This window comes from Pseudophryne corroboree, chromosome 6 (assembly GCF_028390025.1).
Source record: "Pseudophryne corroboree isolate aPseCor3 chromosome 6, aPseCor3.hap2, whole genome shotgun sequence".
In the NCBI taxonomy this organism is placed as follows: Eukaryota; Metazoa; Chordata; class Amphibia; order Anura; family Myobatrachidae; genus Pseudophryne; species Pseudophryne corroboree.
This window is the reverse complement of record NC_086449.1, coordinates 12,707,587-12,729,419: the sequence shown is the minus strand read 5'-3', so window position 1 is coordinate 12,729,419 and position 21,833 is coordinate 12,707,587. Positions and strand designations below refer to the sequence as shown.

The following is a 21,833-nucleotide window of genomic DNA, read 5'->3' as shown; positions in this document are numbered from 1 at the left end:
GAGAGCACCCCTTTCATATACAGCAGACAGAGACAGCACCCCTTTCATATTCAGCAGACAGAGAGAGCACCCCTTTCAGATACAGCAAAGAGAGAGAGAGCACCCCTTTCATATACAGCAGACAGAGAGAGCACCCCTTTCATATACAGCAGACAGAGAGAGCACCCCTTTCATATACAGAAGACAGAGAGAGCACCCCTTTCATATACAGCAGACAGAGAGAACGCCCCTTTCATATACAGCAGAGAGAGAGAGCACCCCTTTCAGATACAGCAGAGAGAGCTCCCCTTTTAGATACAACAGACAGAGAGAGCACCCCTTTCATATACAGCAGACAGAGAGAGCGCCCCTTTCATATACAGCAGACAGAGAGAGCTCCCCTTTCAGATACAGCAGAGAGAGCTCCCCTTTTAGATACAACAGACAGAGAGAGCACCCCTTTCATATACAGCAGACAGAGAGAGCACCCCTTTCATATACAGCAGACAGAGAGATCGCCCCTTTCATATACAGCAGACAGAGAGAGCGCCCCTTTCATATACAGCAGACAGAGAGAGCACTCCTTTCAGATACAGCAGACAGAGAGAGTGCCCCTTTCAGATACAGCAGACAGAGAGAGTGCCCCTTTCAGATACAGCAGACAGAGAGAGCACCCCTTTCAGATACAGCAGACAGAGAGAGCGCCCCTTTCATATACAGCAGACAGAGAGCACCCCTTTCATATACAGCAGACAGAGAGAGCTCCCCTTTCAGATACAGCAGACAGACAGAGCACCCCTTTCATATATAGAAGACAGAGCATCCCTTTCATATACAGCAGACAGAGAGAGCACCCCTTTCAGATACAGCAGACAGACAGAGCACCCCTTTCATATATAGAAGACAGAGCACCCCTTTCATATACAGTAGACAGAGAGAGCACCCCTTTCATATATAGAAGACAGAGCCCCCCTTTCATATACAGTAGACAGAGAGAGCACCACTTTCATATACAGCAGACAGAGAGAGAACACCCCTTTCATATACAGCAGACAGAGAGAGCAGCCCTTTCAGATACAGCAGACAGAGAGAGCCCCCTTTCAGATACAGCAGACAGAGAGAGCCCCCCTTTCATATACAGTAGACAGAGAGAGCACCCCTTTCATATATAGAAGACAGAGCCCCCCTTTCATATACAGTAGACAGAGAGAGCACCACTTTCATATACAGCAGACAGAGAGAGAACACCCCTTTCATATACAGCAGACAGAGAGAGCACCCCTTTCAGATACAGCAGATAGAGAGAGCACCCCTTTCAGATACAGCAGACAGAGAGAGCCCCCCTTTCATATACATCAGACAGACAGTGCACCCCTTTCATATACAGCAGACAGAGAGAGCACCCCTTTCATAAACAGCAGACAGAGAGAGCACCCCTTTCAGATACAGCAGACAGAGAGAGCGCCCCTTTTATATACAGCAGACAGAGAGAGCACCCCTTTCAGATACAGCAGACAGAGAGAGCACCCCTTTCAGATACAGCAGACAGAGAAAGCACCCCTTTCATATACAGTAGACAGACAGAGAGCACCCCTTTCAGATACAGCAGATAGAGAGAGCACCCCTATCAGATACAGCAGACAGAGAGAGCGCCCCTTTCAGATACAGCAGACAGAGAGAGCACCCCTTTCAGATACAGCAGACAGAGAGAGCGCCCCTTTCAGATACAGCAGACAGAGAGAGCGCCCCTTTCAGATACAGCAGATAGAGAGAGAGCCCCTTTCAGATACAGCAGACAGGGAGAGAGCTCCTCTTTCAGATACAGCAGACAGAGAGAGCACCCCTTTCAGATACAGCAGACAGAGAGAGCACCCCTTTCAGATACAGCAGACAGGGAGAGAGCTCCTCTTTCAGATACAGCAGACAGAGAGAGCGCCCTTTTCAGATACAGCAGACAGAGAGAGCTCCCCTTTCAGATACAGCAGACAGAGAGAGCGCCCCTTTCATATACAGCAGACAGAGAGAGCTCCCCTTTCAGATAAAGCAGACAGAGAGAGCGCCCCTTTCAGATACAGCAGACAGGGAGAGAGCGCCTCTTTCAGATACAGCAGATAGAGAGAGCACACCTTTCAGATACAGCAGACAGAGAGAGCACCCCTTTCAGATACAGCAGACAGAGAGAGCACCCCTTTCAGATACAGTAAACAGAGAGAGCACCCCTTTCAGATACAGTAGACAGAGAGAGCACCCCTTTCAGATACAGCAGACAGAGAGAGCACCCCTTTCAGATACAGTAGACAGAGAGAGCACCCCTTTCAGATACAGCAGACAGAGAGAGCACCCCTTTCAGATACAGCAGAGAGAGAGCACACCCGTTTCATATACAGCAGACAGAGAGAGCACCCCTTTCAGATACAGCAGACAGAGAGAACACCCCTTTCAGATACAGTAGACATAGAGAGCACCCCTTTCATATACAGCAGATAGAGAGAGCACACCTTTCAGATACAGCAGACAGAGAGAGCGCCCCTTTCAGATACAGCAGACAGAGAGAGCACCCCTTTCAGATACAGTAGATAGAGAGAGCGCCCCTTTCAGATACAGCAGAAAGAGAGAGCACCCCTTTCAGATACAGCAGACAGAGAGAGCGCCCCTTTCAGATACAGTAGACAGAGAGAACACCCCTTTCATATACAGCAGATAGATAGAGCACACCTTTCAGATACAGCAGACAGAGAGAGCGCCCCTTTCAGATACAGCAGACAGAGAGAGCAACCTTTCATATACAGCAGAGAGAGAGAGCACCCCTTTCAGATACAGCAGACAGAGAGAGCGCCCCTTTCAGATACAGTAGACAGAGAGAGCACCCCTTTCAGATACAGCAGACAGAGAGAGCACCCCTTTCAGATACAGTAGACAGAGAGAGCACCCCTTTCAGATACAGATGACAGAGAGTGCCCCTTTCAGATACAGGAGACAGAGCGAGCACCCCTTTCAGATACAGCAGAGAGAGCGCCCCTTTCAGATACAGCAGACAGAGAGAGCACCCCTTTCAGATACAGCAGACAGAGAGAACACCCCTTTCAGATACAGCAGACAGAGAGCACCCCTTTCAGATACAGCAGACAGAGAGAGCGTCCCTTTCAAATACAGCAGACAGAGAGAGCACCCCTTTCAGATACAGCAGACAGAGAGAGCAACCTTTCATATACAGCAGACAGAGAGAGCGCCCCTTTCAGATACAGTAGACAGAGAGAGCACCCCTTTCATATACAGTAGACAGAGAGAGCACCCCTTTCAGATACAGTAGACAGAGAGAGCACCCCTTTCATATACAGCAGACAGAGAGAGCGCCCCTTTCAGATACAGCAGACAGAGAGAGCCCCCCTTTCATATACAGTAGACAGAGAGAGCACCCCTTTGATATATAGAAGACAGAGCCCCCCTTTCATATACAGTAGACAGAGAGAGCACCACTTTCATATACAGCAGACAGAGAGAGAACACTCCTTTCATATACAGCAGACAGAGAGAGCACCCCTTTCAGATACAGCAGATAGAGAGAGCACCCCTTTCAGATACAGCAGACAGAGAGAGCACCCCTTTCAGATACAGCAGACAGAGAGAGCACCCCTTTCATATACAGCAGACAGAGAGCTCTCCTTTCAGACACAGCAGACAGAAAGAGCGCCCCTTTCAGATACAGCAGACAGAGAGAGCCCCCCTTTCAGATACAGCAGACAGAGAGAGCACTCCTTTCATATACAGCAGAGAGAAAGAGTGCCCCTTTCATATACAGCAGACAGAGAGAGCACCCCTTTCATATACAGCAGACAGAGAGAGCTCCTCTTTCATATACAGCAGACAGAGAGAGCACCCCTTTCATATACAGCAGACAGAGAGAGCACCCCTTTCATATACAGCAGACAGAGAGAGCACCCCTTTCAGATACAGCAAAGAGAAAGAGCGCCCCTTTCATATACAGCAGACAGAGAGAGCACCCCTTTCATATACAGCAGACAGAGAGAGCTCCTCTTTCATATACAGCAGACAGAGAGAGCACCCCTTTCATATACAGCAGACAGAGAGAGCACCCCTTTCATATACAGCAGACAGAGAGAGCACCCCTTTCAGATACAGCAAAGAGAGAGAGAGCACCCCTTTCATATACAGCAGACAGAGAGAGCACCCCTTTCAGATACAGCAGACAGAGAGAGCACCGCTTTCATATACAGAAGACAGAGAGAGCACCCCTTTCATATACAGCAGACAGAGAGAACGCCCCTTTCATATACAGCAGAGAGAGAGAGCCCCCCTTTCATATACAGCAGACAGAGAGAGCGCCCCTTTCATATACAGCAGACAGAGAGAGCTCCCCTTTCAGATACAGCAGAGAGAGCTCCCCTTTTAGATACAACAGACAGAGAGAGCAACCCTTTCATATACAGCAGACAGAGAGAGCACCCCTTTCATATACAGCAGACAGAGAGATCGCCCCTTTCATATACAGCAGACAGAGAGAGCGCCCCTTTCATATACAGCAGACAGAGAGAGCACTCCTTTCAGATACAGCAGACAGAGAGAGTGCCCCTTTCAGATACAGCAGACAGAGAGAGTGCCCCTTTCAGATACAGCAGACAGAGAGAGCACCCCTTTCAGATACAGCAGACAGAGAGAGCGCCCCTTTCATATACAGCAGACAGAGAGCACCCCTTTCATATACAGCAGACAGAGAGAGCTCCCCTTTCAGATACAGCAGACAGACAGAGCACCCCTTTCATATATAGAAGACAGAGCACCCCTTTCATATACAGCAGACAGAGAGAGCACCCCTTTCAGATACAGCAGACAGACAGAGCACCCCTTTCATATATAGAAGACAGAGCACCCCTTTCATATACAGTAGACAGAGAGAGCACCCCTTTCATATATAGAAGACAGAGCCCCCCTTTCATATACAGTAGACAGAGAGAGCACCGCTTTCATATACAGCAGACAGAGAGAGAACACCCCTTTCATATACAGCAGACAGAGAGAGCACCCCTTTCAGATACAGCAGATAGAGAGAGCACCCCTTTCAGATACAGCAGACAGAGAGAGCCCCCCTTTCATATACATCAGACAGACAGTGCACCCCTTTCATATACAGCAGACAGAGAGAGCACCCCTTTCATATACAGCAGACAGAGAGAGCACCCCTTTCAGATACAGCAGACAGAGAGAGCGCCCCTTTTATATACAGCAGACAGAGAGAGCACCCCTTTCAGATACAGCAGACAGAGAGAGCACCCCTTTCAGATACAGCAGACAGAGCACCCCTTTCAGATACAGCAGACAGACAGAGAGCACCCCTTTCAGATACAGCAGATAGAGAGAGCACCCCTATCAGATACAGCAGACAGAGAGAGCGCCCCTTTCAGATACAGCAGACAGAGAGAGCACCCCTTTCAGATACAGCAGTCAGAGAGAGCGCCCCTTTCAGATACAGCAGACAGAGAGAGCGCCCCTTTCAGATACAGCAGATAGAGAGAGAGCCCCTTTCAGATACAGCAGACAGGGAGAGAGCTCCTCTTTCAGATACAGCAGACAGAGAGAGCACCCCTTTCAGATACAGCAGACAGAGAGAGCACCCCTTTCAGATACAGCAGACAGGGAGAGAGCTCCTCTTTCAGATACAGCAGACAGAGAGAGCGCCCTTTTCAGATACAGCAGACAGAGAGAGCTCCCCTTTCAGATACAGCAGACAGAGAGAGCGCCCCTTTCATATACAGCAGACAGAGAGAGCTCCCCTTTCAGATACAGCAGACAGAGAGAGCGCCCCTTTCAGATACAGCAGACAGGTAGAGAGCGCCTCTTTCAGATACAGCAGATAGAGAGAGCACACCTTTCAGATACAGCAGACAGAGAGAGCACCCCTTTCAGATACAGCAGACAGAGAGAGCACCCCTTTCAGATACAGCAGACAGAGAGAGCACCCCTTTCAGATACAGTAGACAGAGAGAGCACCCCTTTCAGATACAGCAGACAGAGAGAGCACCCCTTTCAGATACAGTAGACAGAGAGAGCACCCCTTTCAGATACAGCAGACAGAGAGAGCACCACTTTCAGATACAGCAGAGAGAGAGCACACCCGTTTCATATACAGCAGACAGAGAGAGCACCCCTTTCAGATACAGCAGACAGAGAGAACACCCCTTTCAGATACAGTAGACAGAGAGAGCACCCCTTTCATATACAGCAGATAGAGAGAGCACACCTTTCAGATACAGCAGACAGAGAGAGCGCCCCTTTCAGATACAGCAGACAGAGAGAGCACCCCTTTCAGATACAGTAGATAGAGAGAGCGCCCCTTTCAGATACAGCAGACAGAGAGAGCACCCCTTTCAGATACAGCAGACAGAGAGAGCGCCCCTTTCAGATACAGTAGACAGAGAGAGCACCCCTTTCATATACAGCAGATAGAGAGAGCACACCTTTCAGATACAGCAGACAGAGAGAGCGCCCCTTTCAGATACAGCAGACAGAGAGAGCAACCTTTCATATACAGCAGAGAGAGAGAGCACCCCTTTCAGATACAGCAGACAGAGAGAGCGCCCCTTTCAGATACAGTAGACAGAGAGAGCACCCCTTTCAGATACAGCAGACAGAGAGAGCACCCCTTTCAGATACAGTAGACAGAGAGAGCACCCCTTTCAGATACAGATGACAGAGAGTGCCCCTTTCAGATACAGGAGACAGAGCGAGCACCCCTTTCAGATACAGCAGAGAGAGCGCCCCTTTCAGATACAGCAGACAGAGAGAGCACCCCTTTCAGATACAGCAGACAGAGAGAACACCCCTTTCAGATACAGCAGACAGAGAGCACCCCTTTCAGATACAGCAGACAGAGAGAGCGTCCCTTTCAAATACAGCAGACAGAGAGAGCACCCCTTTCAGATACAGCAGACAGAGAGAGCAACCTTTCATATACAGCAGACAGAGAGAGCGCCCCTTTCAGATACAGTAGACAGAGAGAGCACCCCTTTCAGATACAGCAGACAGAGAGAGCGCCCCTTTCATATACAGCAGAGAAAGAGAGCCCCCCTTTCAGATACAGCAGACAGAGAGAGCAACCTTTCATATACAGCAGAGAGAGAGAGCACCCCTTTCAGATACAGCAGACAGAGAGATCACCCTTTTCAGATACAGCAGAATAAGAGAGCACCCCTTTCAGATACAGCAGACAGAGAGAGCACCCCTTTCAGATACAGATGACAGAGAGTGCCCCTTTCAGATACAGCAGACAGAGAGAGCACCCCTTTCATATACAGCAGAGAAAGAGAGCACCCCTTTCAGATACAGCAGACAGAGAGAGCGCCCCTTTCAGATACAGAAGACACAGAGAACGCCCTTTTCAGATACAGCAGACAGAGAGATCACCCCTTTCAGATACAGCAGACAGAGAGAGCACCCCTTTCAGATACAGAAGAGAGAGCGCCCCTTTCAGATACAGCAGACAGAGAGAGAGCACCCCTTTTTAGATACAGCAGAAAAAGAGAGCACCCCTTTTTCAGATATAGATGACAGAGAGTGCCCCTTTCAGATACAGCAGACAGAGAGAGCACCCCTTTCAGATACAGCAGACAGAGAGAGCACCCCTTTCAGATACAGCAGAGAGAGCGCCCCTTTCAGATACAGCAGACAGAGAGAGCTCCCCTTTCAGATACAGCAGACAGAGAGAGCACCCCATTCAGATACAGCAGACAGAGAGAGAGCACCCCTTTCAGATACAGCAGACAGAGAGAGCACCCCTTTCAGATACAGCAGACAAAGAGAGCGCCCCTTTCAGATACAGCAGACAGAGAGAGCTCCCCTTTCAGATAAAGCAGACAGAGAGAGAGCACCCCTTTCAGATACAGCAGACAGAGAAAGCACCCCTTTCAGATACAGCAGACAGAGAGAGCGCCCCTTTCAGATACAGCAGACAGAGAGAGCACCCCTTTTTAGATACAGCAGACAGGGGTCTCTTCTTTTTCAGATACAGCAGAGAGAGCACCCCTTTTCAGATACAGCAGAATAAGAGAGCACCCCTTTCAGATGCAGCAGACAGAGAGAGCATCCCTTTCAGATACAGCAGACAGAGAGAGCACCCCTTTCATATACAGCAGAGAGAGAGAGATAGCACCCCTTTCATATACAGCAGAGAGAGAGAGCGTCCCTTTCAGATACAGCAGACAGAGAGAGAGCACCCCTTTCAGATACAGCAGATAGAGAGAGCGTCCCTTTCAGAAACAGCAGACAGAGAGAGCACCCCTTTTTAGATACAGCAGACAGGGGGCTCTTCTTTTTCAGATACAGCAGAGAGAGCACCCCTTTTCAGATACAGCAGAATAAGAGAGCACCCCTTTCAGATACAGCAGACAGAGAGAGCATCCCTTTCAGATACAGCAGACAGAGAGAGCACCCCTTTCATATACAGCAGAGAGAGAGAGATAGCACCCCTTTCATATACAGCAGAGAGAGAGAGAGATAGCACCCCTTTCAGATACAGTAGACAGAGAGAGCACCCCTTTCAGATTCAGTAGACAGAGAGAGCACCCCTTTCAGATACAGCAGACAGAGAGAGCACCCCTTTCAGATACAGCAGACAGAGAGAGCAACCTTTCATATACAGCAGAGAGAGAGAGCGCCCCTTTTATATACAGCAGACAGAGAGAGTGCCCCTTTCATATACAGCAGACAGAGAGATCACCCTTTTCAGATACAGCAGAATAAGAGAGCACCCCTTTCAGATACAGCAGACAGAGAGAGCACCCCTTTCATATACAGCAGACAGAGAGAGTGCCCCTTTCATATACAGCAGACAGAGAGATCACCCTTTTCAGATACAGCAGAATAAGAGAGCACCCCTTTCAGATACAGCAGACAGAGAGAGCACCCCTTTCAGATACAGCAGATAGATCACCCCTTTCAGATACAGATGACAGAGAGTGCCCCTTTCATATACAGCAGAGAGAGAGAGCACCCCTTTAAGATACAGCAGACAGAGAGAGCACCCCTTTCAGATACAGTAGACAGAGATAGCACCCCTATTTAGATACAGCAGAAAAAGAGAGCACCCCTTTTTCAGATACAGATGACAGAGAGTGCCCCTTTCAGATACAGCAGACAGAGAGAGCGCCCCTTTCAGATACAGCAGACAGAGAGAGCACCCCTTTCAGATACAGCAGAGAGAGCGCCCCTTTCAGATACAGCAGACAGAGAGAGCTCCCCTTTCAGATACAGCAGACAGAGAGAGCACCCCTTTCAGATACAGCAGACAGAGAGAGAGCACCCCTTTCAGATACAGCAGACAGAGAGAGCACCCCTTTCAGATACAGCAGACAGAGAGAGCGCCCCTTTCAGATACAGCAGACAGAGAGAGCTCCCCTTTCAGATAAAGCAGACAGAGAGAGAGCACCCCTTTCAGATACAGCAGACAGAGAAAGCACCCCTTTCAGATACAGCAGACAGAGAGAGTGCCCCTTTCAGATACAGCAGACAGAGAGAGCACCCCTTTCAGATACAGCAGACAGAGAGAGCGTCCCTTTCAGATACAGCAGACAGAGAGAGCACCCCTTTCAGATACAGCAGACAGAGAGAGCGTCCCTTTCAGATACAGCAGACAGAGAGAGCACCCCTTTTTAGATACAGCAGACAGGGGGCTCTTCTTTTTCAGATACAGCAGAGAGAGAGAGCATCCCTTTCAGATACAGCAGACAGAGAGGGCATCCCTTTCAGATACAGCAGACAGAGAGAGCACCCCTTTCATATACAGCAGAGAGAGAGAGAGATAGCACCCCTTTCAGATACAGTAGACAGAGAGAGCACCCCTTTCAGATACAGTAGACAGAGAGAGCACCCCTTTCAGATACAGCAGACAGAGAGAGCACCCCTTTCAGATACAGCAGACAGAGAGAGCAACCTTTCATATACAGCAGAGAGAGAGAGAGCACTCCTTTCATATACAGCAGACAGAGAGAGCACCCCTTTCAGATACAGCAGACAGAGAGAGCACCCCTTTCATATACAGCAGACAGAGAGAGCACCCCTTTCAGATACAGCAGACAGAGAGAGCACCCCTTTCATATACAGCAGATAGAGAGAGCACCCCTTTCAGATACAGCAGACAGAGAGAGCAACCTTTCATATACAGCAGAGAGAGAGAGCACTCCTTTCATATACAGCAGACAGAGAGAGCACCCCTTTCAGATACAGCAGACAGAGAGAGCACCCCTTTCATATACAGCAGATAGAGAGAGCGCCCCTTTCATATACAGCAGACAGAGAGATCACCCTTTTCAGATACAGCAGAATAAGAGAGCACCCCTTTCAGATACAGCAGACAGAGAGAGCACCCCTTTCAGATACAGCAGACAGAGAGAGCACCCCTTTCAGATACAGCAGACAGATCACCCCTTTCAGATACAGATGACAGAGAGTGCCCCTTTCATATACAGCAGACAGAGAGAGCACCCCTTTCAGATACAGCAGACAGAGAGAGCACCCCTTTCAGATACAGCAGACAGAGAGAGCACCCCTTTCAGATACAGCAGACAGAGAGAGCACCCCTTTCATATACAGCAGACAGAGAGAGCGCCCTTTTCAGATACAGCAGACAGAGAGTGCGCCCTTTTCATATACAGCAGACAGAGAGAGCACCCCTTTCATATACAGCAGACAGAGAGAGCACCCCTTTCAGATAGAGCAGACAGAGAGAGCACCCCTTTCAGATACAGCAGAGAGAGAGAGCACCCCTTTCAGATACAGCAGATAGAGAGACCACCCCTTTCATATACAGCAGACAGAGAGAGCGCCCCTTTCAGATACAGCAGACAGAGAGAGCACCCCTTTCAGATACAGCAGACAGAGAGAGCACCCCTTTCAGATACAGCAGAGAGAGAGAGCACCCCTTTCAGATACAGCAGACAGAGAGAGCACCCCTTTCAGATACAGCAGAGAGAGAGAGCACCCCTTTCAGATACAGCAGATAGAGAGACCACCCCTTTCATATACAGCAGACAGAGAGAGCGCCCCTTTCAGATACAGCAGACAGAGAGAGCGCCCCTTTCAGATACAGCAGACAGAGAGAGCGCCCCTTTCATATACAGCAGACAGAGAGAGCACTCCTTTCATATACAGCAGACAAAGAGAGCACCCCTTTCAGATACAGCAGACAGAGAGAGCACCCCTTTCAGATACAGCAGACAGAGAGCACCGCTTTCATAAACAGCAGACAGAGAGAGCACCCCTTTCATATACAGCAGACAGAGAGAGCACCCCTTTCATATACAGCAGACAGAGAGCACCCCATTCATATACAGCAGACAGAGAGAGCCCCCCTTTCATATACAGCAGACAGAGAGAGCACCCCTTTCAGATACAGCAGACAGAGAGAGCACCCCTTTCAGATACAGCAGACAGAGAGAGCACCCCTTTCATATACAGTAGACAGAGAGAGCTCCCCTTTCATATACAGCAGACAGAGAGAGCCCCCCTTTCATATACAGTAGACAGAGAGAGCACCCCTTTCAGATACAGCAGACAGAGAGAGCACCCCTTTCATATACAGCAGACAGAGAGAGCACCCCTTTCATATACAGCAGACAGAGAGCTCCCCTTTCAGACACAGCAGACAGAAAGAGCGCCCCTTTCATATACAGCAGACAGAGAGAGCACCCCTTTCATATACAGTAGACAGAGAGAGCTCCCCTTTCATATACAGCAGACAGAGAGCACCCCTTTCATATACAGCAGACAGAGAGAGCCCCCCTTTCATATACAGTAGACAGAGAGAGCACCCCTTTCAGATACAGCAGACAGAGAGAGCACCCCTTTCCTATACAGCAGACAGAGAGAGCACCCCTTTCATATACAGCAGACAGAGAGCTCTCCTTTCAGACACAGCAGACAGAAAGAGCGCCCCTTTCAGATACAGCAGACAGAGAGAGCCCCCCTTTCAGATACAGCAGACAGAGAGAGCGCCCCTTTCATATACAGCAGACAGAGAGAGCACCCCTTTCAGTCAGATACAGCAGAGAGAAAGAGCGCCCCTTTCATATACAGCAGACAGAGAGAGCACCCCTTTCAGATACAGCAGACAGACAGAGCACCCCTTTCATATACAGTAGACAGAGAGAGCACCCCTTTCAGATACAGCAGACAGAGAGAGCACCCCTTTTAGATACAACAGACAGAGAGAGCACCCCTTTCCGATACAGCAGACAGAGAGAGCTCCCCTTTCAGATACAGCAAAGAGAGAGAGAGCACCCCTTTCATATACAGCAGACAGAGAGAGCACCCCTTTCATATACAGCAGAAAGAGAGAGCACCCCTTTCATATACAGAAGACAGAGAGAGCACCCCTTTCATATACAGCAGACAGAGAGAACGCCCCTTTCATATACAGCAGAGAGAGAGAGCACCCCTTTCATATACAGCAGACAGAGAGAGCGCCCCTTTCATATACAGCAGACAGAGAGAGCACCCCTTTCATATACAGCAGACAGAGAGATCGCCCCTTTCATATACAGCAGACAGAGAGAGCGCCCCTTTCAGATACAGCAGACAGAGAGAGCACTCCTTTCATATACAGCAGACAGAGAGACCACCCCTTTCATATACAGCAGACAGAGAGAGCAACCCTTTCATATACAGCAGACAGAGAGAGCGCCCCTTTCATATACAGCAGACAGAGAGAGCACTCCTTTCAGATACAGCAGACAGAGAGAGTGCCCCTTTCAGATACAGCAGACAGAGAGAGCACCCCTTTCAGATACAGTAGACAGAGAGAGCCCCCCTTTCATATACAGTAGACAGAGAGAGCACCCCTTTCATATATAGAAGACAGAGAGAGTGTGGTACCCTGCAGGGTCCCTGAACAGCCCAGTAGTAAGGCCTGCATGCTGTAGATAAAAGTACAGGACTTCCTGGAGATAATGTATCCTGGTGCCTTTAAGGATTAGAGGAGGGGCGGGACCTACCCAGGGGTTTGATTGACAGACTGGTGAGAGGAGACTGGATTGGCTGGTGGAAGAGCAGGAAGAGGCGGATTTTGAGGACTCAGTGTGAGAAGTGCAGCAGCATGGAAGGAAGCAGGAGAGTGAGCTGGTAAGGTGACCAGGCTGACAGGATAATTTGCCACCACTGACTGCACTAGTGATCAGTGGCTAGCTAGGAGAGTGCTGCGGGCAGAGGTTCCAGTGACACAGCCAGCCATACAGCATCGGGTGTGGGCGACACCCCAGCAGAGAACCGAAGCAGAGTTTGGAAGTTCGGTGACTGCACGACCCGTGGAGCGCCTCACAGACAAGGAGCAACCGCGTGCGCAGCAGTGAAAACTGCACATACCGGTGAGACACCACATTTTTGGAAAGAGTTGGGGAAAGACACTGATAGTCACCACACCACATGCGTCTGAGACACCATCGCAACCCCCATTGTCAGCACCTGTGAATTAGGACCACCCCTGCTCATTTACCCTGTTCCTAAAGTACTCTGAAGGGTAAAAAAGGGGTCCGCACAGCCCTTACTCCACTGTCCTACCTAACGGGATAGACTGACCAAACCAGATTAAGCACCCCTCCCTATACCAGGACTGTATCCTCATTGGAGGGCTACAAAATACTAACTCTCTTGTAAGAAGAGGGGAGAGGGGCTACCCAGGAGAGCTATTAGCCCAGTTGGGAATGCGCATATCATTACTTACACTGATTTGTGGAGAGACAGCACCACCTACTGACTGTAGTTGAGACGAACCCAGGTTGTATGCAGATATTTACCTGAACCAGCAGTAGGTCTCCTGCATAACAGATGCCCCAGAGAGAGAGTTAATAACTGGAAAAGGATACACGTTGCTCGGGAGATATTTAATGTACGCAAAGGGACGCCTCAGTAAACTCCTGTGCACAGGTCAAAAGACAACCCGGGTTGCTCTGAACATACCTCGCACCATTGGGTACCCAATAGAGACATAATTTGGTGCATCAAGGTCATTAAGAAATACGTTAGAGGAGTATTGTATTAATATTGTGGTTTTGCATGCAAAGTGCGTGTTTATTGGCAAATAGTGTCGCCTTCCAGTATTAGTGGTATTGCTGCGGTTCGTCCTAGTGAATTGTTATTTACAGAACCTATGGGCTGGTTGCTCCCGGGTGAAGCAGCGTATCACCCATATTTGGAAAAGCTGCGGCCGACCTAAGTGTTTCATAGATGTTGATGCAATTCTATGTCGTTTTGGTGATTACTATGTTGTACGCGTTCTAAAGCTAGAGTAATAGTTGTTTACACAAAAGTATATTACCTGCATTTGATATTCGAGATTCATCCACAATCGACTAGTTAATAAAAACAGATGCAGTTGGAAAATTGTTATTCCTTTCATTGAAGTGTAGTTGTCTCCTCATTCACCGGAAACAAAGTACCGAGATTCTCCAGAGTTGCATCCAGCGAACGGAGGTAAGGAAGACTCACCCGGTCACCACATAAAATTTGGCGTCAACGAACAGGATCCGAGTGCAATCAGGAGAAAACTCACTAATTGAAAGATGGAACAACAGGCTGCAGGAGGAGGAGCACCACCGGTAGTACAGAACCAGGAACAAGAACAACAGGCAACCCCGGCAACGACACCGAATGCTCCAATAACCTTACCCTACTACTTTGGGGCGCCGTGGCTTCCAACCTATAGCGGAGATGCCAACAAGCCACAGTGTACCACATTTACAGAATTCAAAAATAAACTCAAATCTATGTTCCGGTTGTATACCTTGAACGAACAGCAGAAAGTCGAGATTCTGGTAGGTCAACTCACAGGGTCAGCTCTAAGAGAAGTCATATCCTGGCCCACTGAAAATAAGAAAGAGGTAGACCAGATCTTAAAAAGATTGTCCACTACTTTTGAGACAAAAACCCTCCCCGAGTTAAAAATGAAGCTGTATGCGCGCAAACAGCAACCGGGCGAGACCCTCCGAGACTACGCCCTGAGTTTACAAGAGACACTAAGAGCGATCCAAGCAGTTGACAAAGATGAAGTCAGAAATGCAGACGAAGCGCTAACGGTTCAGTTTATAGAAGGAGCCTCAAGGGAGAGTGTCAAAACCCAACTACGACTACTCAAAATGCAAATGCCGGGTAAAACCTTCCTAGACTTCAAGGAAGCCGCCATCACAATAACTGGAAACCAATCGGGAAGAGAAGAAGAGTACCCAGAGCTGGTGGACTTCAGAGAATCCTCAGAGCTGATGGGAGCTACTGCTTCCAGTCCCGAAAGACCAAAACGAGTCCGAGATCCAGTGGTGCAGAGTAGTCAGCACCCCTCAGGAGATCAGATACAAACCCTACGCAAGCAGATGGAAGAGTTAACGGTGGGGATGGCAGAGATCCAGAGAGAAATGCGACTCCTAGCGAGACCACCGACACCCAATTCTGGAGAACCTAGATGGAGGTCCGAGCGACAGAGGTCAGCCAGAAGTCGCTGGGAACCACCTCGAGAGTACGGGCGGCGGCCCTCAGACCAGTTCGACAGCCAGGGTCGTCCCATTTGTCGTCGATGCCAGGCGATAGGGCATATTGAGAGGAACTGCGACCAGATCGAACATTTAAACTCCAACACCCCGAGGGCGAGGGCCGAACCTCGGGGAGAACATCGGGAGTAGATCCAGACCCAGAACAATGGAGGCCCCAATACATCGGACAATGCCCGACATTACCCGTGGTCATCAATGGAGTAGAGACCCTGGCGATGCTTGACACGGGGTCACAAATCACGACAATACAGCTTTCCACTCTGCGAAGACATTGGGGAGAAGAACAGTTGCTGTCGCCACCACCTACCTGGCTCCAACTAATTGCCAGTAATGGCCTAGAGATCTCGTGTGCGGGCTATTGGGAAGCCGACATTAAGATCGGGGCAACACTGTTACCCAAGCAGGGATGTTTGGTCACCACAACCAGCGAGGAGAAAGTAGCTCCCATAATTTTGGGGATGAACGTCTTGCAAAGATGCCCAGACGAACTGGTCGCGACACTGAGAAGTAAATTGACCCAAGCCGTGCCTTCCAGCCAGCAAGTTTTACAAAAAACGATCAAGATACTCCAAGGGCACCAGAGGTTTGTGCAGAAGACGGGAGAAATTGGCAAGGTTCGGTTGACAGATGGGAAGGCCGTGAAGTTACAGCCCAATTCTGAAACCATCCTATGGGGAAAAGCCCGCTGTGGACCAGGTGGTTGCAAGTATGAAGCACTAATCGAGTCAGGTTTGCTCTCTGCGAGACAGGAGGTCATTGTAGCAAGTTCCCTGGTCACCGTGGAGAATGGAAGGGTCCCAGTGAGAGTACTAAACCCACACAACCACGTAGTCAAGCTATATCGGAACCAGCCACTGGCTACCTTACTGTGGACCACGTTTCAAGATGTAGTACATCCGATGTCACCAGCCAAGCAGTGTAATGCGAAGGTGGAAGAAGATACGGGTGAAGATCAAGGTGCGATGTGGTGGGATGAAATACATATAGGCGATGCAGGAACTCCAGATGAACACCGACAAGGAGTCTTGCAGGTCGTGCGAGAAAATATGGACGCGTTTAGTAAAAGCCCGACGGAGTTGGGGATTGTGGAGAACATCCAGCACCAAATTCCCACAGGCGACGCACGCCCCATCAAGGAACGACATCGTCCGGTGGCCCCAGGACTATACCAACCAGTCCGACAGATGCTGGAAGACATGAGAAGCAATGGCGTTATTCGAGAGAGTCACAGCCCATGGGCGGCACCGATGGTGTTGGTGAAGAAAAAAGATGGCCAGCTACGCTTCTGCGTGGATTATAGGAAGCTGAACAGCGTAACCCACCGGGATGCATATCCTTTACCTCGCATCGAGGAATCACTGACGGCCCTTAAAGCTGCTAAATACTTCTCAACCCTAGACTTGACCAGCGGTTATTGGCAGGTACAGATGGCAGAGGCCGATAAAGAGAAGACGGCATTCGTTACGCCCATGGGGTTGTACGAATTCAACCGCATGCCGTTCGGGCTGTGCAATGCTCCGGCCACATTCCAGCGAGTGATGGAGCATTGCCTGGGGCACCGGAATTTCGAAATTGTGCTGCTGTATCTGGACGATATCATTATATTTTCTAGGACCTACCCCGAACATCTCCAGCACCTACGTGAGGTATTCCAACAACTAGCGAAATACGGGTTGAAATTGAAACCAAGTAAGTGCCATCTCTTGAAACCCGAAGTCCAATACTTGGGACACATTGTTAACGCAGAAGGAGTCTCTCCAGATCCGGACAAGATCAAAGCCGTACTAGAGTGGCCCGTCCCACGTACCGTCAAGGACGTCCGGCGATTCCTCGGGTTCGTTGGCTATTACAGGAGGTTCATCCAAGACTTTGCTAAGGTGGCCACGCCATTGACTGAGCTACTCCGGGGAATCCCCAAAGATGGGTACAACCGAAAGGTCCTGGTGGAGTGGAGTGAGACCCGTCAATCATCATTCGACTACTTGAAAAAGGCGCTAACAGAAGCACCCCTCCTAGCCTATCCTGACTACAGCATCCCCTTCCGGCTGTACACAGATGCCAGCAAACAAGGGCTAGGGGCCGTGTTGGCACAGGTACAAGAAGGGCAGGAACGGGTAGTAGCCTACGCCAGCCGCAGCTTGAGGAAGACCGAGAGGAATGACGCTAATTATAGTGCCTTCAAGCTCGAGTTCCTGGCCCTAGTATGGGCAGTGACAGAAAAGTTCCGGGACTATTTGGCCGCTACCCCGTTTGTCGCGGTTACTGACTGTAACCCCATGGCCCATCAGGATACAGCTCGACTGGGAGCATTGGAACAACGTTGGGCCTCCCGTTTAGCCAACTATCGCTACAAAATTGAATATAGGAGTGGGCGCAGCAACACGAATGCCGACGCATTGTCAAGGCTACCCGTGCCCGATGAGGAGGAAGAGGAAATAGACCCAAGAGAACAGGTCGAGATCCCCACTTTTGGTAGCCACCTCCAAACCCCCATACAGCACCTGATGAACATGAGAGATGCTGAAGAAACAGAAGTGGCGGTGGGTAATGAGTGGATCCGGTGGCAGCAGACATGTCCACACATACGACAAGTGAAGGCTTATCTAATGGCCAAACGAGAACCATCCCGAGCGGAGAGAGACACGGCACCTCTTGAATTCTTGCAGCTGTGGAGGCAACGAGATAAGCTAAAGATGCGAGGAGAGTTGTTGTACAAACGGTACACTGACCCGAAGACACACTTGGTGAGTGAACAAATCCTCATACCCCGTACAGCAATAAGCGTGGTCTTACAAGCATACCATAACAGATCTGGCCACTTTGGAAGTAAGAAGACGGAAGCCAATCTACGAAGCCGGTTCTACTGGCACAACTTGCGACAAGATACTGAAGAGTGGTGCAAGTCTTGTGTGACCTGTGCGGCCCGGAGACCGACTACCGCTGCAGAAAAAGCACTACTGCACCCAATTGTGAGCCGAAGTCCTCTAGAGTTAGTGTCCCTCGACCATGTCAAAATGGAGCCCAGTCGTACTGGATACACCCACGTCCTCACCATTGTGGACCACTACACGAAGTTTGCAGTTGCCTTACCGGTAAGGGACCTAACGGCCAGGACCACCGCAGAAATCTTCTGGAGGGCGTTTGTTCGACCATATGGATTCCCACAGAAGATTCTTTCGGACCAAGGCCCGTCTTTTGAGTCTCAGCTTTTCAAAGAACTGTGTGCCCTTTATGGCTGTGACAAACTACGCACGACCCCATATCACCCCCAGGGAAATGGCGCATGTGAACGCCTGAATCAAACACTCATCCACATGTTACGGGCGTTTCCCCCAGCTCAAAGATCTGAGTGGCCTACATTGCTAGCAGAACTGACATTCATTTACAATCATACGTGCCACACCTCTACAGGGTACTCACCCTATTATCTGCTTTTCGGACGCCCAGGAAAACTACCGGCTGATTTGCAGCTCCACCTTCCAGATACAGAGACACAAGTACAATTACAGACCCCTTGGGTACGCGAACACCAGCGTAGATTACATGAGGCTAGCATACTCGTGGATCAACGCCTGAAGGCGATGCATGAACGTCAAAGGAGAGACTACGATAGAAATGCACAGGCGTGCCCTTTACCTGTGGGGAGTATTGTTTTCAAAAAGAACAACAGACCCCAAAGTAAACTGGATTCTAAGTGGGAGCTGAGTCCGTACGTGATTACAGAGGAACCTCTATCCACGATGGCTGTCTATCAGATTACTAGACAGGATGGCACCCGGCCACAGTGGGTCCATCGAAATCAAATCAAACCCTACTCCAGTCAGGATAAAGAGCCTGAAGAAGTGCTGACCGATGATCGGGACAAAAGACTATACATTGCCAACAAACCCCTACCTCAACTACCAACTAATCCACTTGAACTACTGATGAATGTGAGTTGGCCGACAATGCCTTCCCAGGTCCAACCCTGTTTACCGGACATTGTCCAAGTACCCATTGTCCAGGTGGAGGTGCCTCCTGACTCTGAACTGAGGCGTTCCACTAGAAGTACCAGGGGCACTCTTCCACATCGTTACCAAGATTAATGTTAGTACTGCATAACCATGTCGTGTAAGTTATATGTTGATGTGATACGTTTTGAAAATGTGATCAAGTACACTGTTATATTGGTAAACTGCTGCAAATTATGTTAGGTCTATGCGTGAGGACACGCACTTGAAAAAGTGGGGTTGAATGTGGTACCCTGCAGGGTCCCTGAACAGCCCAGTAGTAAGGCCTGCATGCTGTAGATAAAAGTACAGGACTTCCTGGAGATAATGTATCCTGGTGCCTTTAAGGATTAGAGGAGGGGCGGGACCTACCCAGGGGTTTGATTGACAGACTGGTGAGAGGAGACTGGATTGGCTGGTGGAAGAGCAGGAAGAGGCGGATTTTGAGGACTCAGTGTGAGAAGTGCAGCAGCATGGAAGGAAGCAGGAGAGTGAGCTGGTAAGGTGACCAGGCTGACAGGATAATTTGCCACCACTGACTGCACTAGTGATCAGTGGCTAGCTAGGAGAGTGCTGCGGGCAGAGGTTCCAGTGACACAGCCAGCCATACAGCATCGGGTGTGGGCGACACCCCAGCAGAGAACCGAAGCAGAGTTTGGAAGTTCGGTGACTGCACGACCCGTGGAGCGCCTCACAGACAAGGAGCAACCGCGTGCGCAGCAGTGAAAACTGCACATACCGGTGAGACACCACATTTTTGGAAAGAGTTGGGGAAAGACACTGATAGTCACCACACCACATGCGTCTGAGACACCATCGCAACCCCCATTGTCAGCACCTGTGAATTAGGACCACCCCTGCTCATTTACCCTGTTCCTAAAGTACTCTGAAGGGTAAAAAAGGGGTCCGCACAGCCCTTACTCCACTGTCCTACCTAACGGGATAGACTGACCAAACCAGATTAAGCACCCCTCCCTATACCAGGACTGTATCCTCATTGGAGGGCTACAAAATACTAACTCTCTTGTAAGAAGAGGGGAGAGGGGCTACCCAGGAGAGCTATTAGCCCAGTTGGGAATGCGCATATCATTACTTACACTGATTTGTGGAGAGACAGCACCACCTACTGACTGTAGTTGAGACGAACCCAGGTTGTATGCAGATATTTACCTGAACCAGCAGTAGGTCTCCTGCATAACAGATGCCCCAGAGAGAGAGTTAATAACTGGAAAAGGATACACGTTGCTCGGGAGATATTTAATGTACGCAAAGGGACGCCTCAGTAAACTCCTGTGCACAGGTCAAAAGACAACCCGGGTTGCTCTGAACATACCTCGCACCATTGGGTACCCAATAGAGACATAATTTGGTGCATCAAGGTCATTAAGAAATACGTTAGAGGAGTATTGTATTAATATTGTGGTTTTGCATGCAAAGTGCGTGTTTATTGGCAAATAGTGTCGCCTTCCAGTATTAGTGGTATTGCTGCGGTTCGTCCTAGTGAATTGTTATTTACAGAACCTATGGGCTGGTTGCTCCCGGGTGAAGCAGCGTATCACCCATATTTGGAAAAGCTGCGGCCGACCTAAGTGTTTCATAGATGTTGATGCAATTCTATGTCGTTTTGGTGATTACTATGTTGTACGCGTTCTAAAGCTAGAGTAATAGTTGTTTACACAAAAGTATATTACCTGCATTTGATATTCGAGATTCATCCACAATCGACTAGTTAATAAAAACAGATGCAGTTGGAAAATTGTTATTCCTTTCATTGAAGTGTAGTTGTCTCCTCATTCACCGGAAACAAAGTACCGAGATTCTCCAGAGTTGCATCCAGCGAACGGAGGTAAGGAAGACTCACCCGGTCACCACAAGAGCACCCCTTTCAGATACAGCAGACAGAGAGAGCTCCCCTTTCAGATACAGTAGACAGAGAGAGCACCCCTTTCATATACAGCAGACAGAGAGCACCCCTTTCAGATACAGCAGACAGAGAGCACCCCTTTCATATACAGCAGACAGACAGAGAGCACCCCTTTCAGATACAGCAGACAGACAGTGCACCCCTTTCATATACAGCAGACATAGAGAGCACCCCTTTCAGATACAGGAGACAAAGAGAGCACCCCTTTCATATACAGCAGGCAAAGAGAGAGCACCCCTTTCATATACAGCAGACAGAGAGAGCACCCCTTTCAGATACAGCAGACAGAGAGAGCGCCCCTTTTATATACAGCAGACAGAGAGAGCACCCCTTTCAGATACAGCAGACAGAGAGAGCACCCCTTTCAGATACAGCAGACAGAGCACCCCTTTCAGA

General features: G+C 49.4%; 1 protein-coding gene across 1 annotated transcript in view; it reads left to right on the top strand.

Annotated features, from left to right (window-relative positions):
* The window catches only part of LOC134933980 (uncharacterized), a 29,550-nt gene extending 8,171 nt beyond the window's left edge, over positions 1–21,379 (top strand). Inside the window, exons 2-3 of the mRNA XM_063929509.1 lie at positions 14,687–15,362; positions 15,575–21,379. Of these exons, the coding sequence (XP_063785579.1) occupies positions 14,687–15,362; positions 15,575–19,609 (4,711 nt within the window). The 3' untranslated portion in view covers positions 19,610–21,379. The remainder of the gene's footprint in view (positions 1–14,686; positions 15,363–15,574) is intronic.
* Positions 21,380–21,833: the final 454 nt, after the last annotated feature.